The sequence below is a fragment of the Haliotis asinina genome, chromosome 14, assembly GCF_037392515.1.
Source record: "Haliotis asinina isolate JCU_RB_2024 chromosome 14, JCU_Hal_asi_v2, whole genome shotgun sequence".
Classification (NCBI taxonomy): Eukaryota; Metazoa; Mollusca; class Gastropoda; order Lepetellida; family Haliotidae; genus Haliotis; species Haliotis asinina.
In genome coordinates this window covers 30,793,026-30,814,651 of record NC_090293.1, presented here as the reverse complement: position 1 = coordinate 30,814,651, position 21,626 = coordinate 30,793,026, and the positions used below count along the sequence as shown (strand labels likewise).

Here is a 21,626-nt window from a genome sequence, read left to right as displayed (position 1 = left end):
CGTGAACACGTAAGGGGAGACGAGTTTAATATTGAGAAACCATTTGTTATCGGGTAACAACACCCACTTGTCATCTTCGGTGAAGACGAGCATATATGGTTTGTTTTTGACGACGGTAGTGCTCTCAACATCGTCTAAGTCGAACAGTTTACCACCGAACGATGGGTATATTACCCAATTATTATCACCGGTGTTGACAAGGGTGTACTTAGTGTTGACTGTTGCTCTTGTGGTATCTACTATATCACTTAGGGTTCCACCGGAGGTGACTTCAACGCGTTTGTAAATGTTGTTTTTCAGTTGCAAGGCATACGATTTACCATCTTTCACTCCGGGCCCTTGTGCGCTGGTCATGTTACGTGAAGCGTTAAGCTGAGGTATCCTATATTTACAGGATTATGATTTATATCTAACACCAATATTGTCAGCTCAGGTATGTTGCCCTGAGTTAATCTCTTATACTGCCGTGGTGAAAATGACTCGGTTCTACCGTCGTTGAATTTCTCAGTTTTCACCGGCACTGCTCTCAGTATAGTGGAAGGGTGACCTCCTTGAATGTTATACGTTGTGCTCACCTGACCGAGATGAATGTACAGCTCTCGGTACGGTACTAGGTCGGGTAACTTCGTGCCTGTGACGGTTGTTGTTGGTTTTATCTCGTCAGGAGACATACCGAGTATCCTCGCTAATGGTCGGCCGAGCCTCAAGGAGGTTCTTCCGTTGTTTATTAACACCACTGTGCCGTTTGAGTCGTTCATCTTGAGTTCTGCTCCCAGGGGTTTGAAGACCTCGTCGTTTAGAGAGCACACGCTGTAGTAACCGTCAGTTATCTGACTGCGAGTTCCACTAACGAATAGCTTATTGTTGCTGATATTAATGTTAGTCCATTGCGGTAGGTAGGTGATATCGCAGAGTGCGACTTCGAGTTGACCTGACGTGTTATCGATCGCGTGCGTCAGCTGAACGGCCTCACCGCTCGTTATTCCAGGAAGTGTTATGTACATATTATAATATATAATTTATATATTATAATATGGATTTAGCACACTTGAAAATCGTGGTGAATGCAGATGGTACGGGGTTTAAAACAACCTTTATTAATATCTTTGAAAAATATATCGTGTCCGTTAATAACGCGCAGGCGGTGGTAAACTGGAATCAAAACCCAATGCAGTTTTGGCAGAACCAACTAAACTTTGCTGTGTGGTGTGCGACGTCAGGGTCGGGTGTGACACCAGACTACGGTATAGACGAACTGAGTAAGGCGGTTATTTTGTTTCATATTTATTATCAAACGAGACGAATATTGAAGGAAATAAGTGCTCCTCTTCCCCAAGATAAAGCGTGGAGTATGACGAATAACCCCTATGATAGACGCGCTTATGAACGTATTTGTGGGGAGTTTGAGATTCCAACGAATAAAGACTTTCGCCTTCCTGGTGTGAACCATGGTCTCGGTATAGTTCTCGTGTACTTCTACAGGTCCGGAACATATTATGCCGGTTCTAAAGATGGTTCATACAACCCAAACCGTCATACATTTACAGGCCCCACAACGAATGAAAAGATCCATGTCAGCTGTATAAAGCAAACCAGTCCTGATGCAGCCACAGCCTGGACTAAAATGATCTCAAAAACATCGAAAGAATTCACTCGTGCTGGTACAATACGCTTGAACGACTCGATTCGAACGTACGTGTGGGCGCTGTTGGGTGCGCAGTCTATGACGCGTTCCAACATCCTCGGTAAGGGAACTGCTTACGACGCTCAGACACAATTCGTTTCCAACGTTGAGGATGCTATCAATTCTCCAGTTGATCTCCCGAGGGCCATCGACCGTTACCAAAACGTGTTAGAATACGCCAGATCGAAAGTCAATTACGTATTCGGCGTGGGGTTGTACATGGCTCCGAGTGATATGCAACTGAGAGTAAAAAAAGTGGTGGGTTATAACAACAAAATAGTCATAGCCACGGCGGACCAAAAATTGGGTATCAACCCCGATATTAACACCACCTATATCCCACACATCCCACCACGTGAAAAGGGTATAGTGGCGCCACCCCCGGAGCCTAAAGTTCATGTGTCCCCCCCACACCCTCATGTGCATGTGGGGGTACAGCAGCATATTGATAATAAAACGGCCCTGGTGGTTGGTGGGGTAACTTTGGGACTTATTTGGTTAAAGATTTCTTAGCCGCTACGTACACCAGACCCGCCACGGCGACGATGGCTGCCCACAGGTTTTGACTGAGCCACATGGCAGTTTTAGACAGAGCGCTCAACAACCACGAGACGATGCTACCCAGGATGCCGGGAAGGGCTTCGGCGGCTTTACCAGCCAGTTTAGCTAGGCGTTCCCCGAGTTTTTTAATCCAGTCTTTAACACCACCACCTGTGGGAGTTCCCCCGCCGCCGGCAGGCCCCACAGGGGTTCCCCCCGTCAGTGACACCACCAGGGTTGATATGATGAAACCCAATGCAGTCAGAATACTGGCGATGGTGATCCCTTGCTCCCGGAACAATATCCGAATCCTGTTGGCTAAAGTTGTATCCTCATTCAGTATTCTATCGATTGTTTCCCGAATACGACTGATCTGGGATCGAAGCTGTTCACGATTCAAGGAAGCGGATTCCAATCGTGTACGTCTCTCGTCTTCTAAATCGCGTAGTCGTTCATTGATACGGCGCTTCATATCATCGTTTTCAGTTTCGTTGAGTTTGGTTTTTTCCCTAGCGATGTGCTCGTCGATTTCGTTCAGTTTCCCCATGTTGTTCACGAGTTCTCCATGCACGCGTTTCACGGCTTCGTCTAAGCCGCGCAGTTCCCTTACCGGAAAGTCAAACCCCGGTAACGGTTTGTCCCAGTAGGTGCTCAACAGTTTTTCTATGCTGTCCGAGGCTTCTGTAGCACGCTGCGGTGTCATTTCATCTCTAGTGGTGAGGTGGGATCTGGTAGCTTGCAGATCTTCAACAACGGCCTTAGGTATTGCACCACCGTAATCATGCATGTTTAGATGTTCACGGATAAATTCAACACCATAGCGTCTGGCTAGAGTTGATAAGGCCAGTGGTTTTTTATTGCGCTTGTTAACGAGGTCAACCTCTGGTTTAGCCTTAAGACGTAGAACACCCTTTGTATCAATAAAAAAATTATCAAGGTATCGGCCCTGTGGATTAACGTAGTTTTTATCACTTCTTAAACTTTCGTAATAATCATCTACCGTTGTTGCCAAGAGTTCTTGGTTCAATGGTGAACTAGTAAATGAGGTCTCCTGCTCATCATATGCCTGGGCACTAGCGCCCGGCATCTCATCCATAGGTATGTCTTCATCCATTAGTATTTAAATATATTTTATTTATATATAACAATGTACGGCAGAAAATTAGATCCTTTCAGAAGATTGAGAGAGCCATTAGGCGCCAGAGCCGTGCGACAGTCGGTGACCATCACCAACAACCCCAGCAAGATAGACCAGAATCAAACTCTGCTGGTTAGATTTCCAAACCTTGGTGAGAATGACCTCATTGTACCAGGCACTGTTCGACTGGCGTTCAATATCACGTTGACCTCCGACAACGACAAACGCGAGCTAGTGCGGAACGTGGGTCGAGCTATCATCAAGAAAACGACCGTCAAGATCAGCGGTAACGAGGTGCTGAGCATCGACGACAGCGACGTGTTTCACTGCTACAAGGATCTCTGGAAAAGCGAGAGAGAACGAGTCAATGATGTGTACCAGGGTATCAGCAAATCAACCCGGGCGCGCATAGGGTACGTCTTCACGACAGACCAGCAAGACAAGCTATCGGCCGGTGAAAAGGCCATCGCTCTAGCATACGGGAATCGATTCTGCGTGCCGCTCGACTTCGAGTTGCTCACGGGACACGCGCCGTTTTACCAGGCCGCGCTGGGTGATAGGCTCGAATATGAGCTCACGTTTAACGACTATAGCAAAGTAGTGCGTACGCCGAACGGTGATGAGGCCAGTTATGCCATAGACAACATCTCTCTTGAGTTCGACATGGTCACTAGCCCGGAGCTGGCCAGGCAGGTTCGAAGCCAGTACTCTGGGAAGATGGCTATCCTGTACGATCGCGTACTGAGGCATAGATCAGTCGTGCGTGATAAGAGCGACACTGTGTGGAATATCAACCTGAACGTGCCGGCGCGATCGATGAAAGGTATCCTGGTCGTCCCCGTGGAGGATTATGATCCATTCCGGAGGGACAGCGAGAAGTTTTTCAACCCCGAGATTGAAAAGGTGGAAGTGACCATCGAGGGCGTGCCCAACCAGCTGTTCAGTCATGGTATGAGACCACACCAGCAGTGGGATGAGATAAAAAAGCTACCAGTGGGGGACTACATAACAAAGGACCTGGACCTCGGCTCCGTGCAGATCGGTGAATACCTGACCACCAAGTACACCCTATGGTTGGACATGCGATCCACGGATGATGATAAACTGCACGGTAGCGGGCGCCGTATAGATAACGGCAGCGAAGGGATAACCATCCAGATTACTAAGAAGGCTCAAACCGCTGGTAAGTTGAAATTATATCTGTACGTTATTATGGACGCGCAACTTAATATAGACAATGGGAGATTCGTGCAAGCCATCTACTGATGGGGGGTACCCCCACTTCCCCACTGACCCACACTGCGCCATAGTGTGCGGGCAGACTGGCTGTGGGAAGACCGTTTTCGTGTTGGATATGTTGGAGGGTTACTACAAGGATGTGTTTGATAACATCGTTATCATGTGCCCTACTCTGAGCATGAATAAAACGTACGCGCGACCTTGGGTGATGACGGACCCGGACGTACACAAAATCGACCCTGGAACACGCCTGCAGGACTGGTTGAAAGCTCTTCACGAGAAATTTAAAGGGGAACCGACGCTGTTTATACTGGACGACTGCAGCGCTAATCGTGAGATAACAAAAAAGAGAGACATGCTATCGTACCTGGCCTTCTCCGGCCGGCATGCAAATCACAGCGTCTGGGTGCTAACGCAGAAGTTCAACTCGGTGTTGAAAGACCTCAGGGAGCAGACGCGATGGGTGGCCTTATTTCACTGCAAGGACAGGGATTCGTTTGAGGAGTGTTTGAGAGAGAACGATGTGATGAGTAAATTAGAACGGGAACGGGTGAAGAAACAGCTCGCTGAAACTAAACACGCTAAGCTCGTGCTAAAGACCGACCAACCAGTAGCATATAGAGTATGCTAAAGCTAAGCAAAGCTAAGCTAAAGCTAAGCAAAGCTAAGCAAAGCTAAGCAAAGCTATGATATTTGAAGTATTTGTCGTGTGCAACTTAACCTTCATTTCTCTGTGTTTTGTCTGTATCGGGTATTATATAGTTAAAACTAAATCTTACTTGTTATATTATAAGATGGAGTGTGAGGAATTACTCGAACAGTTGGGGGTCCCCCAAGCGAGAGAAACTGGTGGCGTTGGCTGTTGGCGGCAAAGCTAAACATTACTTTGGAGACTACACTCCGGATAAAATTCACAAAATGTCAGCCGAAGAAATCGATAAGCTGTACGCTAGATACGAGTCCCGGCTCGGAGCAGAAATGACAAAGACAATAGGATCGGCTATGACCCAGATATACACCGGTATTGTGTCACACTTCCTTCCTATTCCACCAGAGCGCCGACTTTACCTGTGGGAGGACCTCGAGAAAGACCCTTTTATCGAACACGCCGTGAGTTCTATCAGCTGCGGGCTGTACCACAAATATGGTATGTTGTTGGCTCCAGTGACGGCGGCGATTATCACGGCAAAACATTGTCAATTTGAGAGAAAGAATAATAATAATAGTATAGATGGATGCTGCACAGGAAACCCCAGTGGAGGAGACCCCAGTGGGGGTACCCCCCACACCCCAAACAGTGAGTTCACAGGAACCAGTGACGGTGGAGACCACTTCAACAGTAACCAGACAGAAGAATCCTAAGAGAGTAGCTGCCGGTAAAAAACGGTGGTGTAACCAACATAAAGTGACCAACCCAACCCGACTGTTGTTGGCTGTAGGTGTAACTGCTGCCTTGGCTATCTCGTGGTTATACGTGGGGGTACCCTCCCACAGTGAGCCACCACCCACCCCCACTGTTGGGGGTGTGGGGGTATCCCCCACCGTCGACCCGCATATCATGTTATAATTTTAATATTTTATATCATATACATAATGTCTGAGGGGAAAACGTTCGTCAACGACGCATACCACGCCACAGTGGTCGCCAGTCTAGCCGTAGGGTACGCTCGGTTGACTAAAATGGTGCTTAAACAACCAACTATCAAGCTAGATTTCAACCTGCAGGATATGGGTATGCTCATAATGAACCTTGGTATGGCGATGGCCACAAAAGACATCCTAGTAAAACAAGGAATAATACCTGATAATATAATGAAATAAATATAGGGATGGCCACGATAGCTATGATGGTCGGTGGGGCGTTAGTGAATGCCCTGGCATTTTCCGGGAGTAATTACCTCTTCTCTAAACTACGAGATGATCACGCGGCTGAAATACAGGAAGAAAGGAAGCGGCACGATCTCGCTACTGAGAAATTACAAAGAGCACAGGCTGAGTACGTTAAAAAACGCCTCCAGAGGATCGATTTTATTAACGAACAACTCAAGCGTGAAAACCATGCCATTAAAACATTCTACGATGTCGATGAAGCAATGAAAGAATACTATCTACTAACTGGTAAACAATTGGAACCGCTCAATAAACCCACACTCGCTCAGTACTACACACCATCCAAGGGACAAATGAATCGTGAACTGGGCTTCATAGTGTTGGGTATAGCAGCTACTGCGTTGGTTGCGAAGCAATTAAACTAAAACACCTATATAAGTAAACATGAGACCCGCTCCATACCGATGCGAATACATACTTATGGGGAAGACCGAGGCCTGTGGTAGGAAATGCAGGAATCAGGGGTTCTGTTGTTTCCATATGGGAAGTCCTAACTACACGTGTTCTGTGTGTGGTATCGGGGTTAAAGGACACTACTGTCTATGTAAAGCTCACGGAGCGAACGTAGTCAGACATCAACTCATCTACGAGAATAAAAAAGGCTATATAAAAGAACGTAGGCGACTGCTCAAGATAGCCACTTAAGAGTTACCTCCCCTTACTGTGAACCAATTAGACATTAGTTCTCTTAGGTGTAAACACGATGTCTACTGTAAGCGAGCTCAAGAGGGTCGCAAAACAGAGAGGTGTTATCGGGTATTCTAGAATGCGGAAGTCAGCATTGTTGAGATTACTAGGTTTAGAAGCCCCTCCTACGGTAAAACAATTAAAAGCTCAAGCAAAACAGCTTGGACACACGGGTTATTCAAACCTGGGGAGAGCCGGGTTAACCGCATTGTTATCACATGCCCCCGTAGCACGTCCCACTGTAAAACAACTGAAAGCCGAGGCACACGATTTGGGTTTAGGCGGGTATTCCCGTATGAGAAAACCACAGCTTTTAGAATTATTACGGCAGAATAGAGCTATTGACCTACAGTTCGTGAGCACTGAGCGCGCTGTAGGTAACTATTTGAGAGGTTGGCGCATGCACGTTGATAGAAACATAGACATTATAGATATCAAGCCTATGATAGCTGATAAGGTCAACCAGGAACTAAATAATCTAGGAAGTATCAAGTTTCAGATCACAGTGAAAATGTCGCTTGATAAGCAGGTTGGGGGCCCCACAGGGGCCACTGAGTATGTTCAGCCTTACTTCCGAGGCCAACAAGAGGTCGTCACACATGCAGAGACCATTGACGCATCAATCGATACAAGTTTTCAGCAGATACGAGAATACCTAGAACGCTACACACACTTGGGGTCCGGGTGGGCTGTAGATAAAATCGATAACGTCTATCTAGACATAGCTAACTACGTGCCGTTCAGAGGCGGGTCATACCTAGCCTTACCCCCCTACTATAAGAACAAACAAGCCATAGTAAACGTTAAGAATAGAGGAAACGATTGCCTGAGGTTAGCTATCAGGTCAGCTTTATTTCCAGCTGACACTAATCCGAACAGGGCTTCTAATTATCCACAGGACGATGGGCTCAACTGGGATGGTATAGATGAACCCACCCCCATATCTCAGATCACTAAAGTAGAAAAACAGAATAATCTGGCTATAAATGTCTTTGGGCACGAAGGTAACACAACAATAGTACACAGGGTCAGCCCGGTGAAGGATCGCCAAGTTATCAATATATTCATGATCCAGAAAGGTGACAAGTATCACTACACGTGGATAAAACACTTTAGCAGGCTGTTGTGTGACCAATCGGCATACAGAGGGAAAAAACACTTCTGTGAGCGATGCCTACACGGCTTCACACGAGCTGATTTATTAGAATCCCACCGGGAGGATTGCCAAGGTGTGGGGCAGACGGCTATACGAGTCGACATGCCTAAGGAAGGTGACAATATCCTAAAATTCAATAACCACAAGAACCAAATGTCTGTGCCTTATATTATATACGCCGACTTCGAAGCCTTAGTGGTTGGGGAATCCCCCACACCCCCTAGTGGGGGTAGCTTCACCCACAAAACCCAGGAACATAAGGCCTGCGGTTTTGGATACATTGTCGTCCGTTGTGACGGGGAAACTAAAGCTCCGGTAGTGTATAGAGGCCCTGACGCGGCTGAAAGGTTTCTAAAGTGTTTGCAGGAGGAAGAAAAAATTATTAGGAATGCATTGTATAGAATCGCTCCCATGCGTATGACCCGAGCCGACAGGCTAGCTCACGCTAGTAGCACTAACTGTCACGTGTGCGACTCACCACTTAACGGTGATTCGGTGAGAGATCACTGTCACATAACTGGTAAGTATAGAGGCGCCGCTCACAACGCGTGCAACCTCAAGCTTAAAATCAACCCTAAGACAATAAACATCCCCGTTGTCTTTCACAACTTGAGAGGGTACGACTCACACTTGATCATGCAGGCCATCGCGAAAATCGATGGTAATATAACGTGCATCCCCAACAACATGGAGAGATACATCTCCTTCAGCTTAAACGGACTTAGGTTCATTGACTCGTTTCAGTTCCTCCTGTCGTCACTCGACAGTCTGGTCAAGGCCAACAATACCTTCCCTATCACCGATCGATACACAGACGCCGAGACTAGACCCCTGCTTATGAGGAAGGGTGTGTACCCCTATGAGTACATGGATAGTTGGGCCAAGTTCACCGAGACCAGACTACCCCCTATTGACTGCTTTTATAGCAAGCTGAATGAGGCGTCCGTCTCACGAGATGATTACTCGCACGCGACTGACGTATGGAATAAACTGGGTTGTAAGAACCTGGGTGATTATCACGACCTGTACTTGAGGACAGATGTACTGCTGTTAGCCGACGTGTTTGAGAGGTTCAGGCGGACCTGTTTCAAGCAGTATAAACTCGACCCCGCATGGTATTACACCAGCCCAGGTCTGTCGTGGGACGCCTTGCTTAAAAAGACCGGAGTTAATTTGGAATTGCTCACAGATTACGACATGCACCTATTCATTGAGAAAGGCTTGCGAGGTGGGATTTCCATGGCATCCAAACGATACGCGAAAGCAAATAATCAATACGTGAAAGGTTACGATCCTAACAAACCAACCAATCACATTCTCTACCTCGACGCAAACAACCTGTACGGCTGGGCCATGAGTCGTATCTACCTACAGGGGGATTCGAATGGGTACCCCACGTTGATGTTATGGGGGTTGCACCAGATTCGAACAAAGGTTATATCCTCGAGGTTGACTTAGAGTATCCCAAGGAATTACACACATCGCACAACAGCTACCCCCTGGCCCCCGAACGTATGAGGGTTAACCCAGACTGGATGTCTGAGTACCAACATAACTTGTCAGGTGGGCGTGTGACAGACGTTGAAAAACTCGTGCCTAACTTAATGAATAAGACCAAGTACATCGTTCACTATCGCAACCTACAGCTGTACCTGTCGTTGGGTATGAGGCTGACCAAAATACACAGGGTGCTCATGTTCGACCAGAGTCCATGGATGGAGCCCTACATCAGATTGAACACAGACCTACGAAAAAAAGCCACCAGTGATTTTGAGAAAAATCTCTACAAGCTCATGAACAACTCGGTGTTTGGTAAGACTATGGAGAACCTGAGGAAACGCGTAACCGTGAAGCTGGTTAGATCTAGTGAGGAAGACAAGCTCAGGAAATTGATAGCCAGTCCGGCATTCAACCGTAGTAAGATATTCACAGACAACCTGGTTGCCCTACACATGAAGAAAAGCCACATAAAATTTAACCGGCCTGTTTACGTGGGGATGAGCATCCTCGATTTATCCAAACACCTGATGTACGACTTTTACTACAACGAGCTCAAGAAACAGTACGGCGACAGGTGTGAAGTGCTGTACACTGACACGGATTCCCTGCTGATGGAGATTCGAACCGAGGACGTGTACGAGGACATGAAAAAACACCTTGATTTATACGACACCAGCGATTACCCTAAGACCCATACCCTACACAGCACGGTAAATAAAAAGGTCCTAGGTAAGATGAAGGACGAGTGTGCTGGCACGCCCATAGCCGAGTACATAGGTTTGAGACCTAAGATGTACTCCATACTGAAAGCCGACAATAGTGAGATCCGGAAGGCTAAAGGGGTTAAGAAGTATGTGGTGAAACAACACATCAAACACGCCAGATTCAAGGAAGCCCTGTTCAAGACCCGTACCTTTAGGCATAAAATGAACACACTTAGAAGTGATGGACATAAGATATACGGACTGACTATAAACAAGACGTCCCTATCGCCTATGGACACGAAACGTTGGATAGCTATTGATGGTATAAACACATACGCGTATGGACATGAAAAAATTTGAGGCTATTTACTACAGCCCGCGTGGGTACTGGAAAGGAGCTAGCGCAGTAGATAAGCTAGCTAAAATAGCGCGAGTACCCCCGGAGGAAGCCAAAACGTGGCTTGAAAAACAAGCCCTGTGGCAGATCTACTTGCCGGCACCACGCTACGTACCTAGAAGGAGGTTCGGTATTAACATACCTAATAGCGTTCACCAGGCAGACCTACTGTTCCTACCCCACGACAAGAGGTACAAGTATGCCTTAACCGTAGTTGATATAGCCAGTTGTTACAAGGAAGCCGAACCCTTGACCACGAAAGATTCGGCCCAGGTAGCCAGAGGATTCGAACGCATATACAAACGCAGTCCGCTGACGTGGCCAACAGAGCTGCAAGTTGACCCCGGACGGGAGTTCATGGGTGCCGTGTCACAACTGCTAGCCAAACACGATACAAAGGTCAGGCGTGGCACGGCCGGAGCCCATCGCAGCCAAGCCATAGTTGAGAGATTTAATAGGACTTTGGCTGAGCGCTTGTTCGGCTATCAGTATGCTAGGGAGATGGCCACCCCTGGAAAACGATCGACTGAATGGGTCACGAGGTTACCCAAGGTGGTGTCGGCAATCAACCATGAAGTCACCCGTCTCACCGGTAAGAAACCGGCAGACGCTATCAAACTAAAATCAATAGTTGCAGAGTCGGCCGCTCCATTGCGTGGGAAGGAGAAACAGATACCAGATAGGGCCCTAGTGAGGTATCTATACCAGCCGGGGGAACACGAGGGCGATAGCCGTAAGCGAGCCACCGATCCTATATGGTCAGTCAAAACTTACAACATAGATAAAGTGGATATAAAAGCCGACGAACCTAACTTATACTACTTGAGGGATGGGCCGGGTAGGGGTTTTGTAAGAGAAGAATTATTGATCGTACCGTACGGCACAGTGTTACCTCCTACCAAGGCACAGTAATTACCGCCAACTTTTTTGTAGTAGGGGTAATAGTAGCAAGAGCTAATGGCCCAACCAAAGCCTTATTTAGTAAATAAGGCTTTGTAGAGGGGTTTTATGAAAGTGTTTTAGAATCACTATTCCCTATACTACTGAATGTCTACTGTCTATGAAACAATATGGTACAAGTAACATAAATCAACAGTGCCTCCCTAAATCTGAACGAGTGAGTGAGTAAGGTTTACACTGCTTTTAGCAATATTCCTGCGATATGGTGGTGAAGCCATAAAGGGCTTCACACACTTACATGTACAGAGAATTGAACCTAGGTCATCGGCATGACAGGCTACCCCCCCAAACCCAAAAATGTGAAAGAAATCGACATATTTCACATCACTGGTGAGTGGTGACATTTAGGCTTGAATGAATTACAAAACCCTGTCCTGAGCATAATTCGGGAAGCAGCTCATGAGTAAGGACCAAACTTATTGTAATGTCTAAATAAATGAAAACTCTATTTCACCATAACAGTTTCAGTAAGATATTGATGACGCAATTTCATATTGATAATTATGATTTTTCCTGTTCATGATTCAGTTTTTGGCCTTTTAAGGGTGCCAACCCTATGGTTACATATAATTTTTGTAACATGAAAAATTGTATAATTATTGTACATTTATTAGTCAGCATCTTCAGCCAAATTATTTGAAATGAATTGTTTACTCTTATACAATCCCCTTCTGTGTGATAATTTGACAGTCTCTTCATTGTTGTCAAATGATGAGCCTATTTTGACTGCAGTCAAAATGAAGTTATGCCCTGGTTCTTGACTCAGTCAGGGTTTTTCTTACTAAAATATTTATACATTTTTTTCCCAACAACATTTTGGTCATTCTAGTTTTACTAAAAAAATCCGATACAGAATTAATTTTTTTGTCTGCTTGTGAAGTACTGATATTTTTTCTTATTTAGATTACGGAAATCTCACTAAAATCAGTATAATGACAAATACTGTGGTCTGATTCTTTGCTGGGTGGAGATCTGACAACACATCCTAGAGTTATTTGTCACATGGATCAGTCTATTATTGAGAGTCAAGGCTTCAAAACTATCAGGTCAGGTAAGAGAACCATTCAGATCAGAAGATCTCATTTCAGTATTATGAACAAACATAAAAGTCCAGTTCTGGGCACCATTTCACAAGGCTCTCATAAGCCTAAGATGTCCTAACTTTCCTCATAGCATTCATACCTCCTACACTCTGACATGAGATGACAGTGTTAGAGGCAGCACTATTGTCCTGGTTGGGAGGGTGTGAGTGAGTATAGTTTTATGCCACTTTTATTAAAATTCCAGCAATATCATGGCAGGGGACATCAGCAATGGGTGTCATATATTGAAACAATGCAGGGAAGCAGACCATGGTTTTTGACAAGATGAGTGAATGCCTCAACGATTAGGCCATACCACTGCACAGGGAATAGGGTTTTCCCAAACACTAGTTTTGGAGCACCTGCCACCATAGTGTTAGCTCTGAAGGACTAAAATTTATGGGATATTGGCTTAATTGGTCAGTGTTTTGGCTCGTCACACTGAATGCATGTGTGATAGTCTTGTGGTTGAAACCATTGCTTATCACGTCAAACATCCAGGTTCGATTCCCTACATTGATACAATGTGTGAAGCCCCAATCTGGTGTCTGCTGCTGTGATATTGCAGGAATATTACTAAAAGCAACATAAAACTAAACTCACTCACTCACTGATGGACCTGTGAAGGTCTGGGGTAGAATAGGCCTTCAGCAACTCATGCTTGCCATAAAAGGCAACTAGGCTTGTCGTAAGAGGCAACTAATGGGATCGGGTGGTCAGGCTCGCTGACTTAGTTGGCACATGTCATCGGTTCCAAGATCGATGCTCATGTTGTAGAACACTAGATTGTCTGGTCCAGACTCAATTATTTACAGACCGCCATATAGTTGGAATATTGCTGAGTGTGGCACAAAACTAAACTCACTCACTTTTTGAAGACATGGGTTTGCTGCTTGTCATGCTTATTGAGATTGAAAGAAGGCTGCAATGAATCTGCTATGAAGTGAATACAATGCACATCACCAATATATGCTAAGGCATAGGAGTATTTTTCACAACATGTCACCAACTGATGCTTTATTTATTACATTCAGATAATTAAACAAAATATATCATGTGACCTTGTTCAGTTGTGATGACAATGGCCGGTTATCACAATAGTTATATGAACTATACAACAGTGTTGACTGTAACACTATCTAGCTGTACCACATGTTGTTTTGATAAATAACTGACAATTTCAAGATAAAGACACTTATTTTTAACCAATTTCATGAGTATTTGCTTCAAGTGGTCATGGATAACAAATCGAATTCATGAAGGAATTTAGTTCAGTGTACTGAATATTAGAACTGCACAGTATTACTGGTATACCGTAATACGCTTTTCAAAAGATACATATTGTAGTATTTTTTCTGAGAAGCAAGGTATTGGCTAAAGAACATATAAGAAGTTTTTTGTAATTATCTATGTGGTTTAAATTAAAATCTGCACAGACTTTCATTTACAACAGATGTTTTACTTCATCCTTAATGACAAAGTGGCATACTGTAAAACTATAAATCATAAACTTATGAATCCGGATATGAGAATCGCTAACTATACAACTTAAGATTCAGATTTCTGCTATCAGAACCATAGCATGTCTTTTTTAGGATTTAAAACGTAGAAAATTTGATGGTTATGCACAATTAGTGTCACCTACTGTCCTACACCTAAGTTCCCAAAATATTGCAATACGAATTCTATATTCACATACACTGCAACACAGTCCAGTTGCCAATACACAGCCTTACTGAATAACCCATGAAGATCCAGCTTTGCATTGACCTTCAGTAACCCATGCTTGTTTTAAGGAGCAATGAATGGGGTCAGGTGGTCAGGCTCGCTGACTTGGTTGCCACATGGTTGGTTGATGCTCATGCTATTGATCACTGGATTGTCTGGTCCATTATCCATTTCATCCCACTGCCATATGCCTGGAGTATGAGGGGATGTCAATAAGTTTTGAGCCTTGCATAGAAAAACACAAAATATTGGTATGAACCACATTTATTTTTCAACATAGTCCCCTTGTGAGTTAAGACACTTGTTCCATCTTTTCAGCCAGGCGCCGATGCCATCTCTGTAGAAGGCGCCATTTTGGTCCTCAAACCAAGCCTCAGTAGCAGCAATAAACTCATTATCATCCTGAAATCTATGACCACACTAGTGTTTCTTGAGATTTGGGAACAGATGGTAATCACTTGGTGCCAGAGTAGGGGGGATTTCGTACCCGCATTCCTGGACAGCAGCGACTGCACCGCGAGAGGTGTGTACTGGGGCATTGTCTTGATGTAGAAGAATACCACGTCTGATCTTGCCCCGGCGCTTCTCCTTGATTGACTGTCGCACTTGCCTCAACAAGTTGGCGTAATATTCCCCATTCATTGTTCTTCCTTTTGGTAAGTAATCTATGTGGATGACGCCTTTGCTATCCCAGAAGACTGTCGCCATTACCTTCTGCACTGATCTGGAGGCTTTGAACTTTTTGGTCCTGGGTGACGTGACATGTTTCCATTCCATGGATTCTTGTTTGCTCTCAGTATCATAGTGGTGGATCCAGGTTTCATCACAGGTTACTAGCCTAAAGTGAAAATCTTCTGGATTCTTGTTGTATCTGGTTAGCATGGAGTTGCTTATGGTGACCCTTGTTTGCTTGATTTCATCTGTAAGCATTCTTGGCACCCATCTTGCGCACGACGATATGTTCATGAAGCATTGTCTCGATGGATCTGTGTGAAATGCCTGTGGTCTCCTCTAACTCGTGGAGTGTGATTCGACGATTTTCCAGCACAAGTCTATGCACTCTGTCAATGTTTTCCTGACTAGTGCTTGTTGGGCGACCTGGATGGGGGTCATCTTCAAGACTCTCTCTACCAAGCTTAAATTCATTGACCCATCGTTTGATGGTAGCAGATGAAGGGGAAGACTTCCCATAAACTGCTGAAAGCCCTTCTTCAATGTTCTTCGCCGAGTTTCCTTCAAGAACTAAAAACGTAATGACTGCTCTATGCTCAATTTTATTCATTTTCACTGCCGTCAGGGGGGTCTCTTTCTGTCAATGTGAGCTGTTCAATAACATTCTGAGAGTAGGATACCAAAACTTATATATCACATAAACTACACCCCAAGGTTCAATGTCGTACCATAGGCTGTGACACCTGGGTATGAAAAATGCTCTAGAGTCAAAACTTATTGACATCCCTCATTTTGCCATATGGCGTAAAACTAAGCTCACTCCTACTGAATATGTAGGTGAATCATAACAGCCTGTTAAAAATTTCCCTTTTAGATTTTGAAAAGGTAAAGACAACTGTACCTTTGTTTTTAAGATCCATGCTATACATTCTACCAAACATCAGTAAAGAACACCTGACACCCTATGGTTTTGTGTTGCAATGCTTACAAAACAGATCACCACTTGCATGGATTGATGTGTATGCTGTCGATTGTCTAAGCCACACTTGATTGTTTTTACAACAGACTACAGTCATAAATCTTGAATAGTGGATCACTGACTATAGTTATTTGAAAAAAAATAGGTATTATTCTAACTTCTTTTGAGTTGTGTAGCAGGAATATGGTCAAATTTGCTGCAAGGTTGTCGATTTTCAGAACAGGACTGATTTGATTAAAATGATTTAACCTAAATATCACTGTCAACAGGAAATAATTCTGCTTGTGTGAAACCTTCTGGAATCAGAAGAAAACCTTTTGTTTGATAAATTTCTTTTGGGTCCTTAAATATTGTGTAAATTCTGTTTTCCCTGTGTAGTTGTAGGTCTAAGCAATGGAGATAGAGGACCTCGAGTCTGATCTACCCGAGGTTGAATCAGATCACATGTCGCCGTTGCCGTCGGAAACAGATGGTATTGGACAAGGTGGTGAGGAGTCGTGTGACCCTGTGCACACCATGGAAGGGGTGGATGAGAGTATTGTTGTGGCCGATATTGGAGAGCATTCCAGTGAAGTAACGGAAAATGAGACAGAAAATACAGCTTCGGTCTCCATGATGGATCCAACAGCGAGTGAACTGGCCAATGCCATACCAGTGTCCTCACAACAAGTAATAGGCTTGCTGCTTCAAGCCAATGAGGTGGGTGTTTATGAAGTTATGTGGATCATGCATGTGAAATATGCAGTGTGTTAAACCCACTGTCTTCTTTTATAAAAGACATCTTTGCTTGTGAATCCACTAAGGGAGGTAACTACAACAGTGTTATCTACAACATTGATATGCTGTATCTCAGCATTTGTTTGTATTCTGTCTAGGGTAAGAGAGAGGGCCAAGTTTTTGTCAGGATGTTTCTTGTGTTAGAATTTAGTAAATGACAAGTGCAGGGTTTAACTTTTGTTCCTTACGGGCAGTATATGAGGTGGTTGGTAGCCAAGTGGTTTAAGTGTTAGCTAAAGCGAAGACCTGGAGTGTTCGCCAGAGCGAAGACCTGGGCTACCCCACCACCTCATATTGCCAATGACGAGTGAGTGAGTATGTTTTTATGCTGTTTTCAGCAATATTCCAGCAAATGAATTTTACATATTGTACCCATGTAGGGAATCAAACCTGTGTCTTCAGCATGTTGACTGGACACTTTAAGCATTAGTCATCCCCACTGCTCCTAGTAATTAAGAAGGTTCCTTGGGCCTATGGAGTTTGCTGCTAATTTGTGAATATATCACATGTATCCAACATCTGCAGCTGTTAAAACAGCTCTTAACATAAGGTCATTTTAACTTGATGTGTTGTTTTCCTATACTGGATCAGGTTTTGGAAGCTGCCTATTCCGGACTGACCTTTGACTGTGTCATTTGTATGGATTAGACAATTTTTGTCTCTTAACATGTTCATGGCCACGATGAGGTTCCTCCCTTCTGTTAAGGACAACCAACATCTTGAATCGTTCTTTTTTGTTTACTACATATACTGAATATATTATTTATACTTTCATTGCAAACCATTAAGCATTGGTAATTGAAGTAACTGAGATGTTTGTCCAAAGGATTGGTATCTTAGTCAGCTACGTCAGTATTGCAAGACGTCGTTCTCATGGCTAGTTGATTATTAGGACTGTTATTTTAGTTCATAATATGTAATCGATAGAGTTTGGTATATAAAGCATGCTTTAATGATAAATTAAGAACAATTTTGGGGAGACTCAGAGAATAGTCTGTGTTATGGAGAAAACGGGATTACACACAGTCGAGATTTGACAGATTCTACTGTATTACATGACCACTCATGAATAGAATAGAGTAATTTTGTTTTGTATGAAACATCTTACCAGCTATGTAGTGAATGTATAAATTATCTTTGAAAGTGTGTGTGAATTCTTTGTTCATTTCTTTGTGACAGCAAGCAGAAAACATGGTAAATGACCCCAACAATGCTCAGCAGATCAGTGTGTCAGTTTCACTGCCAGAGGGCACTGTTGTCGCCACAGAGGCAGGGCAGACAGTCCAAGCTGTCACACTAGCTGATGGGACTACAGCATTTATACAGCATCCAAGAGGTAGGTTTCCATGGTGAATCAAAATAAGTATTCTTGTTTGTACTGTTTTATTCAAAACATCACACCCAAAGATCTTTATTAGTGCCTTGAGACACCATTAAAAAACAACTCTTTTTATCCGGGTTTAAATTCTTGTTGAGTAATTGAATTTTCTGATTCTCATATCAGATGCCAAGTTTCTGGAGGGACAGACGGTTACCTTGGAAGATGGAAGCACGGCCGTTGTGCAGGGTATTGCTGAGAAAGGTGAGTGCTAGCTAAACATATATGGCTGCCTTTCGTCATCCAAAACTCACCTCCAAAGGAGTTAAAACTGTGATGCTTTGTGGAGCGCAATAGTGCAGTAATAAGGAGACTGCCTGTCTTGCTGAAGGCACGGGTTCGATCTCCGGTGAAGGCACCTATGTTGGGATCCTGAGGTGGGCGTGTTCGCATTGTATCCTTGGACAATATGCTCAGTTCACACAGCTGTAAAGTGAGTACCCAAGAGGATGTGATGGCAGAGTGTGTATTCAGTTCATTATGCCTAGCATGATAGAAGTCTGATAGTGTCCTGTGATCAGGGATAGTTGGGGATGTACGTAATGCGTACGAAACTCTTAGTCTCATTGGCATCTTTGAATAACTAACTGTGTATGGTATGCAGCAAAGGTTTTATGTCATAATTTAAATGTATAAGTTAGTGAGATTTGGAAAGGATATTTCTTTATCATGACAATAATTCCTACTCATGACTGATATTGCTACTAAAGTTTGTCTTGTAATTATGTGAAATGGGTCCACTTTGTTTTGTTTTCATTGTTAATGATGTATGTTTAATCATGTTTTTTTTTAATGACAAACGTCTATTTGTTGCATACTATTTATTGATGGGTGTAGAAATTTAATATATGTTTGAGTTTCATAAGGAAAAATCACCATAAATTTACACATAATTGATTATCTTACAGTCAGTTGAACCAGAGTCAAATCAGTGGACTTACAATAATGTTAAACCATCGCCAAACTATGATTGAATCTTCAGCATTGTTTAAGATGTTGCGGCTAGACTGAAGTATGTGTCTGTGTAATAGTGGGTGGTGTGGACCCCTCATCCGGAGAGAAGATGGTGGAGAGTCAGCCGATACAGTTGGAGGATGGTACCACAGCTTATCTGCAGCCCACGTCTAAAGCTGCAAGTATGTCACCTATGGGGACAAGAGAGCCCTGATCCACAAAATGATTGTAGAATCATTGTCATCAAGTGCAATTGCTTAGATCAACACTAATGCTGTTGATGACTGGATTGTCTAGTCCAGACTTGAATTATTTATCACTCACTCACTCACTCACTCACTCACTCACTCACTCACTCACTCACTCACTCACTCACTCACTCACTCACTCACTCACTCACTCACTCACTCACTCACTCACTCACTCACTCACTCACTCACTCACTGGCCCATAAAGTATGTGACTAATGACAATAGTGGCCTTTGTGGAAAGAGGATACAGTTGGGAGAAGGTGGTGGGGTAGCTTAGCAGTGAAAGTGTTTGCTTGTCAAGCTGAAGACTGGGCTCGATTCCCCAGATGGTTACAGTGTGTAAAGCCCATTTCTGTTGTCCCAACCATAATACTGGTGTATGAAATCTGATACACTTATTTACTGTGACCCCAAATCACTTAAAATGTGCAAACAAGCTCACATCTGCAAGTGTTGTGATAATACGACTTGCTCGCACATATAAATGTACACATTCTTTGTGGTTTATTGACACCGCATTCAGCAATAGTCCAGTCATGTGGAGGCTGTCAGCAAATAATCGAATCTGGACTAGACAATCCTGAAATCAACATCATGATCATATCTCAACTTTTTGTTGTCAACGAATGTGCAGCATTAAAACTCACTCACTCACTCACTTATTAACTTCTTGGTTGTGTAGCTGATTCACACATACATGATAAAAATAACAGGGACATTTGACAGTGAAGATTTCTGATGAATTTCAATGATGTGACTCTTTCCTTTTCCAGTGGCTGAGGGACTCCAAGCTATCACACTTGAGGATGGTACTACGGCCTATATTGCCCACCCGAACCCTGAAGCACTGTTTGGTGAGGCAGCAACTCTAGACGGCAGTGCACTCAGTCTTGAACATCTGTCTCAGGTAGATACATCTTACAACATGATGTGAAAGATGTGATTATTAATAATGTAGACTGATGCTCATGATGTTAACCTCTGGATTGTCTGGTCCAGACTCGATTATTTACGTTGCTGAGTGCACTCACTCTTTTGCACTTCCTGAGGCAAGGGAGGTAACTGACACTAGTAGTCCTGTTTTAGCGAGTGAGTGTGTTTAGTTTTATGCCGCACTCAGCAATATTCCAGCTATATGGTGGCGGTCTGTAAATAATCGAGTCTGGACCAGACAATCCAGTGATCAACAACATGAACATCGATCTGCGCAATTGGGAACCGATGACATGTGTCAACCAAGTTAGCGAGCCTGACCACCCGATCCCGTTAGTCGCCTCTTACGACAAGCACAGTCGCCTATTATGAGTTGCTGAAGGCCTATTCTATCCCAGGACCTTCCTGTTTTAACCCTTTGACAAACTTGGCTGGAAGATTTTGACATGATTATAGCGTCACATGTGTAGGGATTTCGTGATTCTTGTATGTACCAAGGTGATGTGTTGAGTTGACATATCATGCCCACAGTGGTATGAAGAGGTCTTTAAATTGTGTCTGGCCCAGTCAATTCCGTGATTGACATCAACATCATTCGGATGTCCAGTCATACTTTGAGTAAATTAATTCTCCCATTGATCACTTTTTGGCTGAAGACTAATTCCAACCAGATTTATGTGTTTGAATGAATAAGTTTTGTAAGTTTGTTTTTTTGTAGGTTTCAGCAGAGCAAGCACATGCTCACATCAACAATGAGGAGGAGGAGAAGCCTGCAGCCAATCCTACCACCATAGTGAGTTAATGTTCAGTTTAAACATTTTTCATGGGAAATTTGGACGGGGCATAATACCTGTAAATATTGTTAAATTCTCTTTGGTTTCAAATCTGAGTTTGATCACAAATTCTTTGTTTGAAAACACAGTTGACAGTAATATTTACATTTTGTTAGATAACCATGAGTATTATATGAAGTTTTG

The 21,626-nt window shown here is 43.8% G+C and overlaps 1 protein-coding gene across 2 annotated transcripts in view; it reads left to right on the top strand.

The window, feature by feature from the left end:
- The window catches only part of LOC137261470 (zinc finger protein 143-like), a 43,476-nt gene that overhangs the window by 7,114 nt on the left and 14,736 nt on the right, over positions 1-21,626 (top strand). Inside the window, exons 2-7 of one of the 2 annotated variants that reach the window (XM_067799221.1) lie at positions 16,741-17,055; positions 18,313-18,469; positions 18,638-18,715; positions 19,543-19,647; positions 20,490-20,623; positions 21,368-21,442. In XM_067799221.1, coding sequence (XP_067655322.1) covers positions 16,750-17,055; positions 18,313-18,469; positions 18,638-18,715; positions 19,543-19,647; positions 20,490-20,623; positions 21,368-21,442 — 855 coding nt within the window. In that variant the 5' untranslated portion in view covers positions 16,741-16,749. Of the gene's footprint in view, positions 1-16,734; positions 17,056-18,312; positions 18,470-18,637; positions 18,716-19,542; positions 19,648-20,489; positions 20,624-21,367; positions 21,443-21,626 lie in introns of both variants that reach the window. The other variant, XM_067799222.1, reaches the window with a different exon arrangement.